This window comes from Canis aureus, chromosome 24 (assembly GCF_053574225.1).
Source record: "Canis aureus isolate CA01 chromosome 24, VMU_Caureus_v.1.0, whole genome shotgun sequence".
NCBI lineage: Eukaryota > Metazoa > Chordata > Mammalia > Carnivora > Canidae > Canis > Canis aureus.
The window spans coordinates 5,286,322-5,307,503 of NC_135634.1; the positions used below are offsets into that span (position 1 = coordinate 5,286,322).

A 21,182-nucleotide genomic window follows, 5' to 3' on the forward strand; every position below is an offset into this window, starting at 1 on the left:
AGAGAGTGTGTGCAAGCGGTGGGGAGGGGCAGAGGGAGAGGAAGAGAATCTCAAGCAGACTCTATGCTGAGCGCAGATCTCAGCTCTGGCTGAGTATCAAATCCATGACCCTGAGATCATGACCTGAGCTGAAACCAAGAGTCGGACACTCAACCGACTGAGGTACCCAGGCACCCCTTGAGTGCAAGTTTTAAAATATATTTCTCTGTGTAGAGCAGTGCCTGGATTACCATATAGGGTGTAAGTGCTCAAAGCTGCCTCTGTTCACACCCCACCCAGTGCTTGGGCACGACTTCACTTTTGTCCAATATTGGTGAGCAAACTGCCTCAGAAATATTCATCTAGATACCCAATTCCTGATTAACTGGAAAAGCAATAAAGAGCCAAAATTCATGACTATTAAAATGTGTTATGCTTCCAAAAATATTGCAGAATGATTCCATCAGAAGCTTATCTGCACCTTTGTCTCCCATCAAAATCAGAGAACCATACTATTTTTGCACGGTCTTCTGGTCAAAATCAGGCCTTCAGAACACACAGCACCACCTGCTCAGGAAACCAAAGGCTTGCCAGAGACAGCAGGCCCTGGTGATTCAAGCAGAGCACGTTTGTATTATATGTTCAAGTGGGATGAAGAGTTTAGGGAAGTCCAAAGTGACAACCAGATATTATCCTCTGCCTCATCCTCACGCCCCCCACCTCCAGCTCACCCAACCCAACCCAACCCAACCCAATTTCTGGCAATGGAAAAATCAGAAAAGTAGTAAAGACCTACAGAGAAAGGATCCCCTACAGGCCCTGGCACTCAATGGCTCTCCATAAAACTAGGTCTAGCCAAGCCTGAATAAGGCGAGCTACGTAGCAGCAGCTCCCGGAACACTTGGTGGCCGTCTGCCCCTCTCTTGGGAATACCGGGACGTTGTCGCATCACCGGACGAAATGGAATTAGTGATTTGACAAGAAAGCGTCGTAACAGCGCTCGCCTCCTCTAGCTTCTACATATATATTTGTCTGGGACAAGAATTAAAAAAAAAAAAACGCCTTTGCTCAACTCTAATATTCAAACTGAAAGATTTCCCGTAAGACACTCCAAAGATTTTCCGAGCAGCCCGAGGCGAGGCGCTGCTTCCGCTTCCTCCAGGCGAGGGTGGCGGTGCTGAGGGCGGCGCTGGGTCTGTCGCCGCGTGGGTGGGCAGCGTGCGGCTGACACGGTGCACCCCGGGCCCCGGACCCCAGGACCCCCCCCCCCCCCGGGGACCCTCGCGCCCGGCCTGCGGGCCTCGGCAGAGCCGCCTGCAGCTCCCCGGCGCCCAGGCCGCGCGGCAGGGCCACTTTAAGGCGGGGGCGGGGGGGGAGGGGGGTGGGGCGTGCGCGCCACAGCCTCGGCCTCGAGCCGTCGGGGCGGGGGCGGGGGCGGGGGCGGGGGCGGGGGCGGCCGAGCGGGCGGCGGACGCGGCGGCGTGGCCGAGGCCGAGGCCGAGCTCCTCCTGCGGCGAGGCTGCCCCGGGACCGGCACGTGGGCAGCGGGCCATGGCGGCCCTAATTAGCTGCCCCGAGCGCGGCCAAGTCTCCGGCCAGGTAAGAGGCGGAGGGGAGGAGGAGGGGAGGAGGAGGGGAGGCGGCTGCGTCCACGAGGGCGCGCGGGCCGGCCGGGGGCCCGTCGCCGCACAGGTCTCGCTCATTTCGGGGGCGCGAGGCGCTCGCTCGGGGAGGGCCGCCCCCGGGGCCGCCGGGCGGGATGCCCCGGGCGCGCCGAGCCCGGCTACACGGACGTGCCTGTCAGGCGCTTGACGCTCGTCGAACTCCGGTTTTCAGGGCAACCAACCATCCAGAGGGCTACCGGGAGTGAGACTTAGCAGGTATCAGGCCGGCATGTGAATGACGACAACTTCGGTGTTACTTTGAATATAGGAAAGTTTATTTAACATGCAAAAGCTTATTTTGGGCATTCTTGTCTCTGCACAGCTTGGCATGCTTTTTTCAGTTTGCTCACGGGCATGGGGGCCAAAAAGTCCTCGCGTGTCCTCCTCAGGCTTCCATGCACGCAGCGGGCGGTTGTGCCTGGAAACCGAAGCCGTCGGCGGGAAAAGGCATCTGCGCTCTTCACACGTCCTCCCACCCTCCCGGGATCTCAGAAAGCCCGCTGGCCTCTTTTGAAAGCACCTGATTTATCTTCCCCTTAGCAGAAGCACAAAATCATTTCCATGACGGTTTTAGATTTAAAAAAAAAAAAAGAAGAAGAAAAAGGTGATGACGAGCCTTCCTGTGAGGAGGAAGGGCCTCACCCCCCCCAGAAAGCAAGACAAGATGGTGCTGGGCTCTCTTACTTCAGGGATCTTGATAGAGGAGAGGCAAACCTTTTGGGCTGCCTGAAAGCCGCTTGCCCTTAGAACGTTCTGCGTGCTTCAGTCTCCTCCCTCTTTAGTTAAGCACAAGCTTCCTGAAATTACCACTGTGGAGTGGACCAGTTTAATACAGTTTTCTTAATCATTTCAAAATGGAAGCACCCATTTAAATTCAAAGGAAAAATTGGTATGTGAGGGTACAGGATTAGGCAAAGCTGCACAAAATGGAACTCTGAATAAAATCTGATTATCTAGTAGTACCTAAATAATCGAGGCTTCCTAACCTTGGAAAGTCTGAAGCCCCAACTGAACCTTTTGTTTGCATTTGAAGAGCAGCCTGTTCAGTTTCTCCTGATAGAGCTGTTTAAATCCCTTGACTCCTGGGGAATCTAGAGGCCAGCAATTGCCCCGTGAGAGCATCAGCCCATGCAGCTGCTGCTGATTGTCAGCACTGCTCCTGGTGATAAGAATGACATAAATAACAACTCACTAAAATGTAGGAGTGATTAGCTTTAAGCACTTCAGCACCTGCTGTTACTAATTAAGGGTTTAGCCCGCTGCGGATTGCAAATGGAAATCCAGTGTTTTAAACACTGTAGAGACTGGGGTGCCCTGTGTGGTACTGTGATTTAGAAATCAAACTGAGTGGATAAAGAACCACTGGTGACGACGATGTGGAAATAGAAAAACTGCCCACACCTCAAAGATCTACACCAAGGTTTTAGTAGTGTTCATCCTCAGGTGGTGGAATTACAAATGCTTTTTATTTTTTCTTTAGGCTTCTTTTGAATTTTCCAGTCTTTCCCAATGACTATGTATTGTTTTTGTTTAAAAAAACATAAAAGGTGCAGTACGCAATTCAAATAGAAAAAAAAAAAAACCCACCTAATGAAGTCATGCATCAGGTTGTGTTGCTCACAGGTGAAAATCTTGGACATCCTAAAAAGGCAGTTTCCCAAGGCAGAATATACTAGAAAGTTTTGTTCATTTTCCTTTTATTATTCCTGTCAGTAGATTCTTCTCATCACCTGTGTTCATGTTACACTGCCAACAAGATATTTTTAACTGAATATTCAGATTTAATTTGAATTATAAGCTATTCAGTTAATTTGTTACTTTGGGATAGTGGACTAGGGCAGTGTTGTAGTTTGTTGGTTAACATTCCACATGTGCTATGGCACCGATTTTTGTAGAGCAGAGAAGGAAGCCTTTGATGGTCAGTTCTTTGGAAGTCAGTTCTTTCCAGAGCTGCTTTATTTCATGCTCCCTGTGAAGTACCTCACACCACAGCACACAACTATAGACCCCTGTGCAAAACAGCCTGTTAGTGGTGTTGCACATCCTTTTCCCTTTCTGGATCTTTCCTCTTAGATTTCTCCCGGGGTACCTATGTCCTGCTCTTTGGAGTTTCCTCTTGACATCTCTCCATACTAGCTGAGATATTCTGGGGAAATTAGACCCTGGGCCTCTGAAGGGAATATTGCAGTCAGAAGCATCAGCGTTAGTAGGAAATTCAAGTTAGCAGTTGATTTCTGTTATTCATGGCTTACCTTTTCTCCTCTGTGGGCCTTATTTCCCCTTCTCTAGGGCTCAAGAGCTCTAGGGCAAAGAGTCATAGAGCTGTTTTCAGTGCTTGTTTACCCCTCTAACTCCACTTCCTCTGTTCTCCATCAGATTGAATGGATATTTTCTGTGCACAGGTCTGGTGGTATTTGAGAAAACATGGCAATAACTACCAAACACAGGGCATTGTACTAGCATTGTAATGATCTTGGATTTAAGTATTATTGCCTTCCAGTTGAGGATCACAAGTGTTTTACTGAAAGCCACTAGTAGGTGGCTGGACTTGGTAACAGAACCTGGTCTATGTGCCTGGAAAGCCTTTGCCCTCTTTGCATTGCATCCAGCCGTTAAGAAAGAATCAGTAGTAGGGATCCCTGGGTGGCGCAGCGGTTTGGCGCCTGCCTTTGGCCCAGGGCGCGATCCTGGAGACCCGGGATCGAATCCCACGTCGGGCTCCCGGTGCATGGAGCCCGCTTCTCCCTCTGCCTGTGTCTCTGCCTCTCTCTCTCTCTCTCTCTCTCTCTCTCTCTCTGTGACTATCATGAATAAATAAATAAAATCTTTAAAAAAAAAAAAAAGAATCAGTAGTAGCTCTGCTGGAATTGAGCCGTATACGTGTTTCTTCCTGTGTTCCAAAGACTGAAAGGTATATTGAGCAGCAGAAAAAAGGATTACTAGAATGTCAGCCCCATGAAGGCGGGGACATTGTTCACTTTGTATTCCCAACACAGCATCTGCCTTGCAGTAGGAGCTCAATAAATATTTGTGGAGAGAATAAATAGATTGCAGTAATATTTAAGCAGATGCAAAGTGGCAGGATGTTTGAAAGGAAATCTTGGTAGTAGAAAGTTTTACAAGTTATTCATAGCCCAGGACCCCTTGGTTTATATATATTATTTTAGTGCAATTATTAATAACACCCCCTTTCATTCTCAAAAATGTCTCAGTTTGGAAGGCAAATGATCACTGTGTCTGTGGTAGATTAGTTTTAGATGGTCATAGGTTGCTTCAATTAACCAGGTTAATTAAAAAAAAAAAAAACCTGTAATCGCTCCTTTTATGACCACTTGTTAATGACCATTTTAGTTTTTGGCATTTGATTCACAAGGGAATATATTGATATAGAAGAAATCCTGTGCTGCAATGGAGATTCACAATCTGAACTCAAAAGTACCACAGTAACTTTGATTCCCACACTGCTCCTAAAGTGCTATTGGAAATGAGAGATGTTTATAAAATGAAAAGGGAACACTCTAGAAAGATCCTGATACTCTATAGTGTAGAAATTCCAAAGTGTTATGCTGTCTTCTTAGAACATAGGGCATTTGAAGGAAATGGAAGGAAATAAGGCTGGTGACATGGGTTGATATTAAGCTATTGAAAGGCCATGCTAAGGAGTTTGAATTCTTACCTGTTTGAAACAGGGTTAGGGTTAGTGAGATTGGCACAAATCAATCCTCTGGTCCAATCCAGACCCCAGAGTAGGACATACTTAAACATGTGCTGATGCCTTCAACGAGGAAATGGGGGGGGGGGGAGTGTGGGGCTGAGGGGGGGGGGCGCAGATATTCCAAATTAGAAGTCCAAGAGTGACCTAAGCAAATGCAATATATAGTTCTTCCTGGGATCTTGGTTTGAACAAAGTAGCTGTTTTCTGGGAAAAAAAAAAAATTTTCACAGGAAAACTTGGAATTTAGAAAGCAGATGGGATCAAATTGCCACTAAAAGAAAAGAACAAGACCTGCAGCTTTAAAAAGGTCTAAAGAAGAGATGCAGAGGGAAAACAATTCTAGTGGTAGCCCAGACTGAATGTTAGAAGAAACTGATTGAAGTTGACCAGATGGTGCTCACCTGGTGAAGAATTAGCTGTATGCAAAGCACAGGTGGGTCCCTGGATTGCTTACCCCTTGGACTCTCCCAGTGCACACCTACTTCATCCTGAAGAGAATGAACTGTGTGTGGGATCCGGGTTCCTGGTGTTGGTAATTTCCAGACCGTTATCACTGACCAGGAGGAGTAAAGGAACGGCAGCTCTGCCCAGGAGGGAAATAAAATAAAGTGCTTGGCTTTCAGAGTAGTGCCTTCCATTATTATTTTGACAACTAGCTCCAGCCTCTCTGGTCTCTGGGTTTACTGCCACTGTCCTGACCACTCACACCAAACCCACAGTCGTGTCTTTGAAGGAAGCAGCCACTGGGGACACTACTCGTACATGTCAGCTTAGTCCTTGATTTGTGTTTATGTTTGAATAACCTAAATGTTTGATCTCCAGACATTAACAGAACTAGATGCAAATGCAGATACTAGACACAATTATTCCATAGACAGGGTATTAAGGGGACAGAAAAAACTTTTAAAATTCTAATTTGTATTCTCCGTGAGGCTATCACATCCTAAAAACAGCCAGTTATGAGGAATTACCAAAAAAGGAAAATCTTAGAAGTAAGTGACCAAACACATTAAGTGAAGTCATAAAAATCTTTGGACAAGTGAGCTGATGATGTTATGAAAGGGACTCTCTTTGAGAGAAATGGAGACATGAAGAATCAATGGTGGATGTTCCGCATTTAGAGGAAAATTGCCAGGGAGGGATGAAAGCAGAGGGAATTGAAAAATTGAAGGAAACTTCCAGAGCCAAACAACCCAGACACACCCTAGAAAACCATCAGAACCCACAGCATAAAGGGAAAGGCACTGGAAGGAAAATAAAGCAGCTTATTCTTTTCATCAACAGCTGGATGCTAGACGAAAATGGACCAATAGCTTCAAGGTTCAGAGGCAAGGGATTTTTGACCTTGGAAGTATTTACCAGGTAAAACTAGCACTGAGCTGTGGGCCCTAATACCACTATTAAGTAATAGAAATAAGGAGTTTAATTCCCAAAGTCTTACAGGAGCAGCAGGAGGGGAGAAAGGAAAATTCGATCAGCCTAACAAAAGGCATGGGAAAAAAGAAACAAAATTACCATTGATGGGAATCCTGAATCAACAAATGAAAGTAATAATACCGTTTCATATTAAGTTATAAATGTTTCGCAATTAACATTGATTACTACATGATCTTAGTTAATGTATATTAGTGCCATTAATGTAATTAATTAAATTCCTATGTTAAAAACAAAAATCACAGATTGTGAAAAGAAACCTAAAAATTCGGATATATGCTATTTACAAAATTTACACAAAATCAAAATGATATAGAAAGGATCAAAATAGCTTTGGAAAACTACTGTGTACCAGAAAAAAATTTCAAGTGGAAAGCATTAAAAAGCACAAGGAAGTATGTTTCAAATAGTTTTCTGTCCATATCAATTATCAATGTATGATATATATTTAAAATGTATGATATATGTTTAAAATGGGAAAATAAAATAAAATGGGCTATATAAACATTGTAGGTTATATGTAACATTGTAGTTTATATAACATATGTTATTATTATATAATAACATATAATCTAATGTGAATATGTGAACATGTATAATTATCATGAACTTTATATATATTGAACCCAAAATTAGATAGAGTCTATAGTTGGATAAATTGATAAATTCACAAACTATAATTAGGAAGGAAAGATTTTACCACATCTCATAAACTGAAAGGTCAAGTAGACCTAAAATAAGAAAGAAAACATTAAGTTCTGTCTAAAAAATACAGAATATATGCCCAGCAGAAAATACACATTATTTTCAAGTATCCATGGAACAAACATTAACAAAAATTGTTTACTATACCACAAGAAAATATCAACAAATTCTAAGGAGTAGTCATGTAGAATACATTCTCTGTTGGCAATACACTGAAATAAGAAATGACCAACTAGTCAATAGTCAAAAACAATTAAAACCCAAAACCCTAAACTCTTGAAAATTAAAAAGATTTTTATGTAGGTGTTTAATGTAACTCTTAGGTTAATATAGGAGTAGTAAGTGAAATTACAAACTAGCAATGAATGAACATAAACACAATATATATCAAGATCTGTGGGGGGTACATCAGTGCCATTTGGGGTACTGTGCCATCCAAAAGCACTTTCTGCAGTGGTGACAATGTTCTATAATTAGGCTGTCTGATAGGACAACCACTTGCTATGTGGATATTGAGCACTTAAAATAAGGCTAGTGCAACTGAGGTGAATTTCAAGCTTTATTTTTGGTTAACATAAATTTAGATAGCCACATGCGGCTATCATGTTGGACCACACAGTTCTATAGTCTCTAATAAAGCATCACCAAGAAAAAGAAGATAAGAAATTTAATTATATATTAATCTTCAGTTAGAAAGCAAGAATAACAATGCAAGTAATAACATTATATACATTTAAAAACATATCCATTTGAAAAGAGATAAAATGGATTAAAAATTATATTTTAAAAATATAAATATAAAAATTATATTTTAAAAATATAAAAATTATATTTAAAAAATAAAAAATATATATGAACAAAATTCACTTAAGGTAGAAAATCTACATTTCTTGATAATCAATAAGGAACTGTAAAATGTACTCTAAAATCTATCTTCTCTAAAAGGCTTCAGGCCCAGATTCTGCAGACATGTTTATCTAAATTTCAAGAAGCAGATAATTCTGTTGTATAAAATATTCAAGACCATAGAATAATATTGAAACTTTCTGCTTCATTCTCCAAAGCTGGCATAACCCTGATGATACCCAAACCAGATAAGGCAATATGATAGAACAAAAAATGTATCCAGTTTCACTTAGGAACGTAGATGGAAAAATCTAAAATGATATCAATGAATTTAGTCCATATATTATAGGCTTATCCCAGCAGGACAATTATGGCTTGACATTAGAAACTCTATTAATGGAATTTACTACCTAATAGAACATAGTATAAAGGAGAAAAAAATATGATCATGTTGATACTAAAACATTTGGTAAATTTCAGCAACCGTTTCTGATTTAAAATTCATTAACTTGGTAGAAGGTATTGACCAGAAACCTTCTGTATTATATTCAGTGGCAAAAACATATGAATTATTCCCACTAAACTCAGGAACAAGACAAGCATGCCCAATGTTACTCTTGCTATTTGCCATTGTTTTGAATGTTCTAGCCAGTGCTTTAAGATTAATAAGTAAAAAGTATATGTTATGGATATAGGGATAAAAAGACTAGTCAGTCTTATTAAGGATTTGGGGAAATGGTACTCATAAACACTGTTGGCAGGGAAATAAATTTTTCTAGCTTTTGGAGAAAACAATTTGGCAGTATCTAAGTTGAAAAACAAAAGCTTACCTTCTGATCTTATAGTTTTGCCTCTAGGACTAATGCCTATTTGTAGAAAGATTATTTACTTTTCTTTTAAAAATAAACAGCTTTATTGAGGCACAATTCACATACCGTGCAATTCTACTCATTTAAAGTGTACGATTCCAAAGGGGAAAGGAGAAAAAACGAGTGGGAAATATCAGAAAGGAAGACAGAACATGAGAGACTCCTAACTCTGGGAAACGAACTAGGGGTGGTGGAAGGGGAGGTGGGCGGGGGGTGGGGGTGACTGGGTGATGGGCACTGAGGGGGGCGCTTGATGGGATGAGCACTGGGTGTTATTCTATATGTTGGCAAATTGAACACCAATAAAAAATTATAAAAAAAGAGTGTACGATTCCATGGTTGCTATTATATTCACAGAATTGTGTTAGCATCATCAAGGTAAATTTTGGAACATCTTCCTCATCCCAAAAAGAAATTCTTAGGGGTCACTTCAACCTCAGTATCCCCTGGTAAGCACTAAAGTGCCTGTTGTCCCTACGAGTTTGTCTACTCTGGACATTTCATATAAATGGAGTCATGCACTATGTGGTCTTTTGAGACAGGCTCCTTTTACTGAGTATAAGGTTTTCAGGCTTCAACCGTGTTGAGAAATGTATCACCACCTCATTCCCTTTTTAAAATTGTGGTAATATATACATAACATACTATTTACCACTTTTGCTATTTCTCAGTGTGCAGTTCAGTGTTATTAATTATATTTATGATGCTATGCAACCTTCACTATCCATTTTCAGAACTTCTGAAAAATCATTCCAAAAAGCAACTCTGTCCCATTTAACACTAACTTCATTTTTTGTCTCCACCAGCCCATAGTAACCACTATTCTACTTCTGTCTCTTTGACTTTACCTACTCTAGGGACATAAAATATTAATGAAATAATTCAATATTTCTTCTTTTTTGTCTGTCTTATCTCAGCATGTTTTCAAGGTTCACCCATGTTGTAGCATGTATCAGAATTCCCTAACTTTTTAAGGCTGAGTAGTATTCCATTCTGTATACATTCCACATTTTTCTCTTTTTTTTAAACATTAATCTCATTTATTTCTTTGATTCAATCCTGTCTGTTTTTCATAATTAGATCCTTCATAAATCATCCACAGTTATCTTCAATTTAATGAGACTAAAGATACATATGTACAAAGATATATTTACAAAGGTGTTCATTATAGCATTGTAAGAACAATGGTTTAATAAATTATCATCATAAATGAGGAACATTGGATCAAGATGACAGATGGGCACATGTTCTCCTTCCACTCCATATCCCACCAAATGATAGAAAACATATATTGAAGAGAATAAATCTATAACAGCCTGGAAAGTGAGGATGTTCCCAGTCAACTGGCATTTCTGAGGAGTATACACACACACACACACACACACACACACACACACACACACGACTGACATAGAAATCATGTGGAAGTGTGTAGACCAAACTATAGACAGTGGTTGCCTCTGAGGAGGGGATTAAATGGTTAAATGAAGACTCATCTCTTTTTTTCTAAACAAAAGAAGGAAGGAAATTAAAAGGCAGATAGAAATGAGAAGTGCCAAAGTTTTGCTTATTTTGAACTTGACCAATTTCTTGTACCTTAAATGTTCCTTCCAGCAACCCCTGGGAAAGCAGGCTGAAGGGGAGAGAAAACCCCATGATGGACCACCTTAACCAGCATGCCCTGCGGAGTTGTGTCTTTGGCAAGCTGCCTTTCTTGGCATTTCCAACTCTTTCACCCACTTCTTTGGCTTCAGCTCTGGTCAGCAACCAAATCTGTTTTCTCGCAAGGACCCTCTGTGGCCTGCCACTTCCAACTGTCCACTCTTTGCATGAATTCAAGCATGCCCCTTTGACAGTTTTGGTGGATTGTGTTCAATAACTGTAGAGAATAAAACATAGGAAAATAGAAGGTGAAGATGGAAATATTTTTCTTACTTGAAATGTCCTTGAAAATAACCCCAAAAGGAAATAAAGATGTTTTTTTGGGCTCTAAAATATTGGGGCTTGAATAGCACGTATTTTCCATCTAAAGAAAAGACTATGAGTGTCTCTTGGGATTTAGGAATTTAGATCTTACTCTGTTCTCTGGAATGTGCATTCATCAAAATAAATGGTTTGGGAGAGTCACCAGTTTGTTTTTCTCACTAGTAGGTGGATTTTTCAGCAGGATGAGTGACTGGGAAACGGGCCTTACAAATTCTATCTATTGTTCCTAGGATGAGAAAGAAACTGGTGGGAAAGTCACAGCAGAATAGCATTTGTAGGCAAAACTTTTAAAAATAGCATGACCTTCAGATCTATTTACCACCCTAGTACTGAAGACAAGAAATTAATAGTTCCTGTCTGTGAGCTCCTTAGAGTTGACCAGTCTACTTGCATAGTCAGTCATTGTGTTGTCACCTTTATTTATTGTATCCTCTGGTACATGACATCTCCTCGATGATCAGATACTAATTATGTGGTACTTCTGCTTTTTTCTTCTCTTTCAGGCAAAAATAGACCTCTTATTAGTTGGAGATGTCACTGTTCAGTACCTGGCAGATATTGCTCAGAAATCCTTTTCAAATATTGCAAAAGTCACCATAACCATGAGGGATGTGGAACAGGCAGCAGTACTTCTGGAGAACTGCCCATTTGATGTGGTTTTCCTGAAGATGACTTCTTTACCAACTGCCGAAGAGCTGGAAGCAGTTGAATTAATTAGGTGAACTTCAAAAACCTTGACTCTGTTATCTTTATAATAGTTTTTATTGAAACCCATTTCTATTTTTTTAAAAACCTTAAAAGAAGGTACTGTTTATGCTTTAATTTTTAAGATGAGATGTTTTCATGGGCAGAATAGGTGTACACATTGTTTTTATTGCCAGTTTGACATACTATTATAGGAATTATCATTTTAATTAAAAAGTAATTGATGTGGCTGAGAATGTGAGAATTGGTTGTAGAAATTTATTTAGTATATAGTACTTACCTTATTCTCATAGGTACTCCTTTTTAATAACTATGTCATTTAAAATGGCACATCTTTTCAGAGTTCATTAATTGTGATGGCAGATACTAAAGCAAGTGAGCACTTTTAGTTCTATGTCATGTTAGCAATGGACTAAAATTGTCTCTTTCAAAGATGTCCTAATGTGAAAGAGCCCTGAGGCTCTCTGGAGCTGTTGAGTCCTGATCAATATCACCTTCTAGATTTTTGTTTCATCTTGTAGCTCCATAGACATTCTGTTTCTATTTGATCCACTCCATGCTAGAGATCTGGAGTGTCTGGTGGTGGGAGAGTTAGGTGCTTTTTTGGCGTGGCTATACGACCTGAGCTGAAATCAAGAGTTGGATGCTCAAGTAACTGAGCCATGCCAGTGCCTCCCATTTTGGATGTTTTTAAACAAAGTTAGGTCAAAACAAATGTGTTCCCCTTCTACAAGAAAATTTGATAGAGAAAGCGTAAGTGCAGATAATATTGAAATATATAAAGACTTATAATAATTACAAGACAGGACTTTCAAGACTAAAGGAGAATGTTCAGAGACAATATTATTATCCCTGAATGAAAAGGAGCAAGCATATTACATTATGGGAAAAGAAAAGTTGGAATGGGAAAAAGCCAAAGTGATGAGTTTCTTTAAAAAGAGAGATGGGTAGATGGATGCAGCTCCTGGGGTTTCTAAGAACAGGTGAACATCTGCATTTCTTTTGGCTTTCCACTGAGAATGTTAACCTTAATCAAACCAGGCAAACTACCTCAAAGTGGATTTCACTTCCAAGTTATGTTGTGAACTGTCCTCCTTCTGAAGATCTGCCTATTTTATTAACATATCTTTAAAAAACAACTCCTTTACAGAGTTCCCCTGGCTGGGACCTCATCATAATAATTGCATTTATTATAGTATTCCAACATGTTTACAACAGTGTTATGAGGGTGGTAGAGCAGGGTTTTGTCATCCCTACATGACAAACAACAAAGGGTGAAGTGATTTGCCTAAGCGCCACATGACTTATTTTTACAAAACTCAGACTTGAACTCTTTTTTCTCTTCATGTTCTTTGTATGCATTCAGTGTATGCCAAACTTCCTATGAACTAATATCATTTTGGAAGAGCAAAGGACAAATTAGTGTGGCTGATCTCTCCCTTCATTCCAAGAATAGGAGCCTAGCCAGGTCCCTCTGAATGTAGTAAAGGCTTTGTATTTTCTCAGCATTGAAGCTACATGTTGAACAGGATAAGATTAAAGTTCTATTTAAGAACAACTTTTATGTCTTGTTGCAATTATTAAAGGCTAGGTTGGAGAGAACTCCCTCCCTGATGCTCACCTGTGTGAGTTCTCCCCACTGGTGGTTTCTTTGCTCAGAATAACACAGCTAAAGACTTCTCAGCAAAGAAGAGAAGGTAGATGAAGTTACTAAATATACAGAAATGCACATGGTAGTTCTAATATTTTGCTATAAAAACATTTATTTGAAAAGAAAAGGAGGATCATTTGAAAACCCCTGGATGTGTTTTTCTTGTCTCTTGTTCTGTTTATGCCCAATATCTAGGACAGGTCTTGACTAGTAAAGTACTCAGTGTCTTGCTGTGGGTATGAGTGAATACTTGTGTGGATATGTGGGAGAAATGCCATCCGGGGCAGACAGTGCATTCTTTGCACAGCTTTTGTCTTCCTCCCTAAAAAGGGGATAGTTTCTTTGGAGAGTCTTTGCCTTTCATGATGCTGGCCTCAGAGGCTTAGGATATCTCTGGAATTCCCTTTCTTGCCCTCAGAACTGTTATGAGTTTATGACATGAATTATTTAAACTCTTGTGGAGCATGTTTTTATTTTTGAAACTGTGTTTTTTTTCTTAGAGCAATGAGTCTTGTGAACTTACTGCCCCATTTGTAAGGCATTTAAACCTTTATCATTCCTAAAGCACTGTATCTTTTGAGTTTGAGCTGACATTTAATGTCTAAACCAAAATGAAATGTCTTGTTTAGCTTTTCTTTTGCTGTATTTTAGATTTTTCCCTTTCAGGTCCTTGTTGCTTTGTAATATCTCAAAATCTGGATGACCTTGCAAAATATGCAACTATTTATCTTTCATTTCTCTCTCTGGGTACTTTATATATTTCATCAGTTAATGGGGAGCTTAATATAGAGTAGAAATGTCCACACTTATTTGCAATATTAGAGCCCATAATTACAAATCTATATAAGACATGGATTTCTATTGAAGAATGAAGTATATAGCCTGCTAGCTATAATGTTAGACTGATTTTAGAATAAAATGTAAGCAACCTGTTTAAAAAGACTGACATTCTTGAAGATTATGGCACATCTGAGGGGCACCTGGGTTGCTCAGTTGGTTGAGCATTTGCCTTTGTTTCAGGTCATGATCCTGAGGTCTTGGGATGCAACCCCGTGTTGGGCTCCCTACTCAGCTGGGAGTCTGCTTCTCCCTTTCTCTCTGCTCCTCCTCCTGCTTGTGCTCTCTCTCAAATAAGTAACATCTTAAAAAAAGAATTCTGGCACATCTCAATTATAGGTTAACATTCTTAATAGTACTCCCCCATTTGATTTCATATTATGAATACATTTTTATTGAGCCTGATGAACTCAAAGCCTACCCATTGATAAAATATTGTAAGGTAGTTGAAGGGTTCATATGCTTGGCTTCAGAATTCCAAATTTGAACCACGCTCAAAGAGCAGATACTTGGGCAGCCCAGGTGGCTTGGCGGTTTAGCGCCTCCTTCAGCCCAGGGTATGATCCTGGAGACCCGGGATCAAGTCCCATGTCAGGTTCCCAGCATGGAGCCTGCTCCTCCCTCTGCCTGTATCTGTGCCTCTCTCTCTCTGTGTGTCTCTCATGAATAAATAAATAAAATCTTTTTTTAAAAAAAAAAGAGCAGATACTTGATAATTCAGATACATCCTAATACTTTATCTCCCAGAGGCAGGTATGGAAAATTAAAATATGTTTTAAACTCATCAATAATGTATGGATCCTGTCTAAAATTGTAATTTTTTTTTTCCATTCCATGAAGTGTCTCTGCAGTTCTTAGAATTCTGTGATCCTTGTGAGCTCCGAGCAGTTCAGCAGTAGCAAAGGAATGCAGAATGTGGTTCCATCTGCCCTGGCTATAAATCAAGTTTGGATCTGATTTTATTTTTCCCATGTAGTTTCAATTGTCTGATCGTTAACTTATTAATTCACTAAGAAAACCTAATCTTGTGAGCTACAGGGATCCATGTAACAAGCTGTCTTTTTGTATCCCCAATTCTAAAACATCTTTGTCTTGACCATGCAGCTCAGTAAATATTATTACCCAATTGGCATGACCTAGCTCCCTGAATGCTTGATGATAAACAAAATAACAACAAAATATTGAAGTAGTTATACTAAAAATATTATTCTATAAATTGATGGTTGACTCTAAATGTGGTGACCCTGACTTACGAGGTTCACAGCAGGAACTGTTCTGAAGAATAGCATGGAAACAGAGCACACCAACCTTCGCTATTAACCAGAATAAACTCTCAGAACTCAACTATATTTCATCACAGGTGCCCTATTAGGAGCAAGTGAACTTAGTGTTTTCACATATATAGTAAAGCTCTCAATTTTCTCATTGAAAATGGTTGTTTTAATTAAGTTATTAGCAAAAACCATTATTTGTTACAAGTCCCAGATAGGCCAGCCAGGTTAGTTTGGCTGCATTTGCCTCACAGATGGCATAAAGGATAGCTGTACTCAAGAAGGCTACCACCCAAAAGGGACACTGGCTTTTGTCCCTATAAGTCCTGTGACTCTAAAGGAAATTATTTTAGGAATTTCCCCTGGCTTCATAGAGACTTATAAGACACCACTGGTCCTCTTTTTTTTTATTTTTATTTTTTTAATTTTTTAAAAATTTTTTTATTTATGATAGAGAGAGAGAGAGAGAGAAGCAGAGACACAGGCAGAGGGAGAAGCAGGCTCCATGCACCAGGAGCCTGACGTGGGATTCGATCCCGGGTCTCCAGGATCGCGCCCTGGGCCAAAGGCAGGCACCAAACCACTGCGCCACCCAGGGATCCCCCACTGGTCCTCTTATTAGATGATAGATTTCAGAGGCCATGGCTTTCTCGAGGTTCTTTAGTCAGCCGAGTATACAACTCAGCTCAAGTACTTTATATGATCTTTTTAACTTTTTTCAGCTCCCAGGGACCAGACCTGGGGATAGGGGCTAGATTGGGCATCTGTACTGCTGCACCTTGAGCTTATTACTGCTTCCAGTTCCAGAGAATACTAGAGACAGGCATAGAAAAAGGGACACTAGAATATCAACATCCAGGCTTATATGTAGAGTATGGTCTTAAGAACCGTCATGACATTTAAATAGTGTGTTGTATGAAACATAAGGAGAAATGAATGCCTCCCCCCAAAGAATTGCAAATTTTTAAAACCCAAGAGATTTCAACTGAGAAGGTACTCATAAGGTCTCAGAACCTGCAATTTGACTTTGGTATATGGAAGAAGTGCTATTAATTGGAGTGGATGAAAGATTTTTGCTTTATTTTAGTGTTGCTTGGTTTTAAGGGACATTCATTCATTAGGAAGAGAACTTTTTTTGGTGATCCTGGAAACTAGAAACTCTTAGCTTGTTGATCTGTACAGAATGTGAATGAACAGCTGGGCTCCAGACTGGTGTGTTGGATTCTGGGAATTCTATTGATTAGTGGAGCTCCCGTACAGCATCACAATTAGGGTTTTACTGGCAGGGGAAGTGTTTGGGTGGGTAATTGATTCTGTACAAATGACAAAAATCCAGCAATTCCAACTCTGATATAAAACTTGAAATTTGAATGTCATCATGAGGCATGTGAATACACATATCCAAATCTAACCTATTTTTGTGCCAATAACATCAGTTTGTAAAATAAAAAAATAGAATATTTTTAAAAGCAAAGACTCTGTTTTATTTAAAATTCTATAATGCTAGAGTATTTAAGCTTATAATTTATTCTTTGTGAGTCAGCAAAATATTTTTTATTCCAACAGTTTGGCTAAACCATCTCGTACGTTTCTTTCTGTGGTCCTATTTGTTCAGTCCATTTTCCCCTTCCACTTCTGTTTCCTCATCCAATTGTCATACCTCCATTATACCTCACTTAAAAGCATACATGAAATACTTACACTGTGGCAGGGGATGTTCTTGTCACCCACTATGCCATCAAAACCTCCTACCACCAATATGCTCATGTGCCTTTCTTACCTCCATGTCCAGTCTGCCAGTTAATCCTTATCAATCCATGTATGCCTGTTTTGTTGGTAGTATTTCTGCCCAAGCTTCTCATTTCCTCATTCTCTTCTTTTTTCTGTTAGCCTAAACTCCTCAGAATTCATAGAGCAGAATCAAGCCTGAAGAAACCTCAGTTGTATGCATGTCACATGTTAGCAATATTCTGCTTGTTTGAAGTAATTAGTAAATATTCCGAGTTATTTATTTCTTTAAAGAAAGTTCTTCGTCATGGCTACTTTTCTCTACCATCAGTTCTTGCTGGCCTAACTGCAATACGGTCTCCCAAATCCACCCTTTGACATCACCCCCTGTCCATCCCATCATAGACAGAGTGGTCTTTCTAAGATGCAAATACAGTCATGTTAATAGCTTAATAGCTTCCCATTGTCCATTTTAATAAAATACCAAATCTTTAATTTGGCCTAAAGGCCTCTGTACCTTCTCTGGTCTTATGTGTCTCTTCCTCAGATGCTCTGTACCACTTTGGACTTCTTTGACTTTCTCAGACTTACCTGTTCTTTCTATTATAGGGCCTTTTCCTGCAGCCAGTTCTGTTTGTCCAGAATGTACTTTACTTCTTATCTGTTTCTGCTCTCCCACCCCCCCAATTCTACCTTTTGTATGATTAACCCCTAGTCAGCCACAGAGGCATTTCTGCCTAGAAGCCCGAGGCTGCAGAGTAAGGTCGTTCCACAGGTATAGACTTTCCTGGCCCCTGCGGCTTTCCTTCACAACACTAGGCACATATTTGGCTACTTAATTAATTATCTACAGTGATTTGTTCAATGTCTGATCCCCTCAAGAAACTATTAACTCCGTGAGAGCAGAGACCTGTCCATGATATCCCCTAGAGCCTAGCACAGAGTCTGGCACACAGTGGTTCTCGATATATGTGAGTCAGGTATATAAATTACGTATACAGTTGAACCTTGAACAATGTGAGGGATATGGGCACCAATTCCCTGCACAGTTGAAAGTCCATGTATAACTTTTTTGCAGGGGATATTTTTTATTGTGATAAAATCACATAACACAAATTTTTACCATCTTGTCCATTTTTTAGTGTTCAGTTCAGTAATGTTAGGTGTATTCACATTGTTGCTGATATATGTTGTCATATATCTCCAGAACTTTTTCATCTTGCAAATCAGAAATTCTGTTCCTTTTAAACAACGCTTTTTTTTTGTCCCTCCCTGTATCCCCTGATAGCCACCATTTTACTTTCAGTTTCTATGAATTTGACTACTTTAAACACCTCATGTAAGTGGAATCATATAGTATTTACTTTTTTTTATAACTGGCTTATTTCACTTAACATAATGTCTTAAAGGTTCATCCATATTGGAGTATTTAACATATTTTCCTTTTTTAAGGCTGAATAATATATTCCATGTATGCATATAATACTGTGATGGTTAATTTTTATGTGTCAGCTTAATTGGGCCATGGGTGCTCAGACATTTGGCCAAACATTCCTCTGTAAGGACGTGTCTGAAATACTTTCACATCATGTTCATAGCAGCACTATTCACAATAGCCGAGAGGTAAAAGCAACCCAAATGTCCATAGAGAGATGAATGGATAACAAAGTGTGGCTATATTATTCTGGATTCTCAAGAAACAGAACCAATAGGATGGCTATCTATCTATCTGTCTATCTATGTATCATCTATTTGTCCATCTACCTAGAGGTAGAGAAGGAAAGAAGTTGATTTATTTTAAGGAAGTGCCTCATGCGCTATGGAAGCCAAGAAGTCCCAAGATCTGTATTTGGTGAGCCAGAGACCCAGGAGAGACAATGTGTAGTCAGTTGAATCTGAAGGTCTGAGAACGAGGAAAACTGATGGTATAAATTTCATTTGAAAAGCTGGCAGTCTCAAGACCCAAGAAGAGCCCATATTTCTGTCTGAGTCTGAAGGCTGGAAAAGGCCAAGGTCCTAGCTAAGTAGGTCAGGCTGGAGGAGTTCCTTCTTACTCAGACTTTTTGGTCTATTTAGGTCTTCAATTAATTAGATGGAACCCACCCACTTTAGGAATGGCAATCTATTTTACTCAGTATATCTCAATTAAAATGTAGTTCTCATCCATGTATAACTTTTCTTTAACAATTAAAATGGTGGCATTAATACAGAAGTTTAGTAAAAATAGCATCTCAAATTTAGCTATGTTTAAAAAGACCACTTTTATTCTTGCTTAAAAAAGAGCCTAAATCTTATCCAGATTCCAGACCTAAGCACTAGTTTACAAGAAATATAAGAAAAAAAGAAATATTTAAAGAATGCTGTGGGGATGAAATCATTAAAATGCAGAATGTGAAAAATTCTGTAAGATAAATGACCCTTTTATATATATATATATATATATATATATATATATATATACACACATATATAAAGAGTAAGATAAAAAGAACTAAAAACAGGAAAGGGAAAATTGAATCTTGATTTGTATAAACTAACAGTTTAAAAAAATCGTAAGATGAGGCAGCTGGCTGGCTGAGAGGAACATGCAACTCTTAATCTTGGGGTTGTGAGTTCAAACCCCATGTTGGAAAAAAAAACAAAAACAAAAAAACAACAACAAAGAAACAAACCCCATATTGGGTGTAGAGCTTACTTAAAGAAATAAAAACTTTAAAAAATAAATAAAAAAGTAAAAAGGGATCCCCAATTTCTAAAGAAATAAAGAAAACCACTCTAGTTTAGTTCTTAGTAAGGTAAAATATCGAATCTCAATTTTTTAAATGATGATTTTGCTTCATTTTAACACTTTTTTCCTCTCAGATTTGGCAAGAAGAAAAATACACATTTGCTGTTTGTTTTTATAACCCCTGAAAATTTTAGAGGTATGTGCCTGCTGGACATATTGTTTTTTCTCCAAATAGAAATCATAAGGTCAATATTTAAAACAAAAATTCTTAGGTTGTGTTTCAGGGCATGGAGCTGACATTACTTTAAGTGAACCACTGACAATAGAGAAAATGAGTATTGTGGTAAAATACTGGAAAACCTATTTCTCAAATACCGGTGAGTGAAAACGAGATTTCCAAAGGTTTGAAAAGTTCTAATTAAATTCTACAAAAACTATATTTATACATTTTTTAAGTTGGTTTTCCATTGATGCCTTTTATTTGCTAAAGGTTAACTGTATGCTGTGTACTGTAAAGAACATGTAATTACTATTAATTATAGTGTAAAGGGGAAAAAATGAAAATAAACATGTTCTCTACCTGTAACAAAAAAAATTTACAACTTCCAAAATTTAAAATGTGTTGCCCAAGGACAAATGCAGTGTTGTGGCAGGCACAGGGTGTTTCTTTTTAGTGCCCCAGGTGCTGCCATCATTTCTTATTCTTCAAAATGGAATTAATTGGGATTCCTGGATGGCTTTGGCCCAGGGGGTGATCCTGGAGTCCCGGGATCGAGTCTTGCATCGGGCTCCCAGCAGGAGCCTGCTTCTCCCTCTGCCTGTGTCTCTGCCTCTCTCCCTCTCTGTGTCTATCATGAATAAATTTTTTAAAAATGGAATTAACCATGTCGTGTCATTGTATGAGTGTCTAAAAGGCAGGGCCACTAATTTTGAATTATTTTATACTTTCTGCTTTGCAAAACATTTGCTCATAACTTAGTTTACTTAAGCTAATAGGATGGTTGTCCCTCTCTTTTAGATTTTTAGACACAGATAATTAGTGTCAATGCTTCCGTTAGATCTCA

The 21,182-nt window shown here is 39.4% G+C and overlaps 1 protein-coding gene across 17 annotated transcripts in view; it reads left to right on the forward strand.

Moving 5' to 3' along the window:
- Positions 1–1,447: 1,447 nt before the first annotated feature.
- The window catches only part of SOHLH2 (spermatogenesis and oogenesis specific basic helix-loop-helix 2), a 74,132-nt gene continuing 54,397 nt past the window's right edge, over positions 1,448–21,182 (forward strand). For 5 of the 17 annotated variants that reach the window (XR_013362769.1, XR_013362771.1, XR_013362768.1 and 2 more), the window contains exons 1-5: positions 1,452–1,578; positions 6,643–6,720; positions 11,702–11,916; positions 20,253–20,314; positions 20,391–20,495. Coding sequence is in view for 9 of the 17 variants with exons in the window: in XM_077868076.1 (XP_077724202.1) it covers positions 1,531–1,578; positions 6,643–6,720; positions 11,702–11,916; positions 20,253–20,314; positions 20,391–20,495 (508 nt within the window). In the remaining 8 variants the exon portion in view is untranslated. Of the gene's footprint in view, positions 1,579–6,642; positions 6,721–10,814; positions 10,972–11,701; positions 11,917–20,252; positions 20,315–20,390; positions 20,496–21,182 lie in introns of those variants that run through there. The other 12 variants (XR_013362766.1, XM_077868072.1, XM_077868068.1 and 9 more) reach the window with 6 other exon arrangements.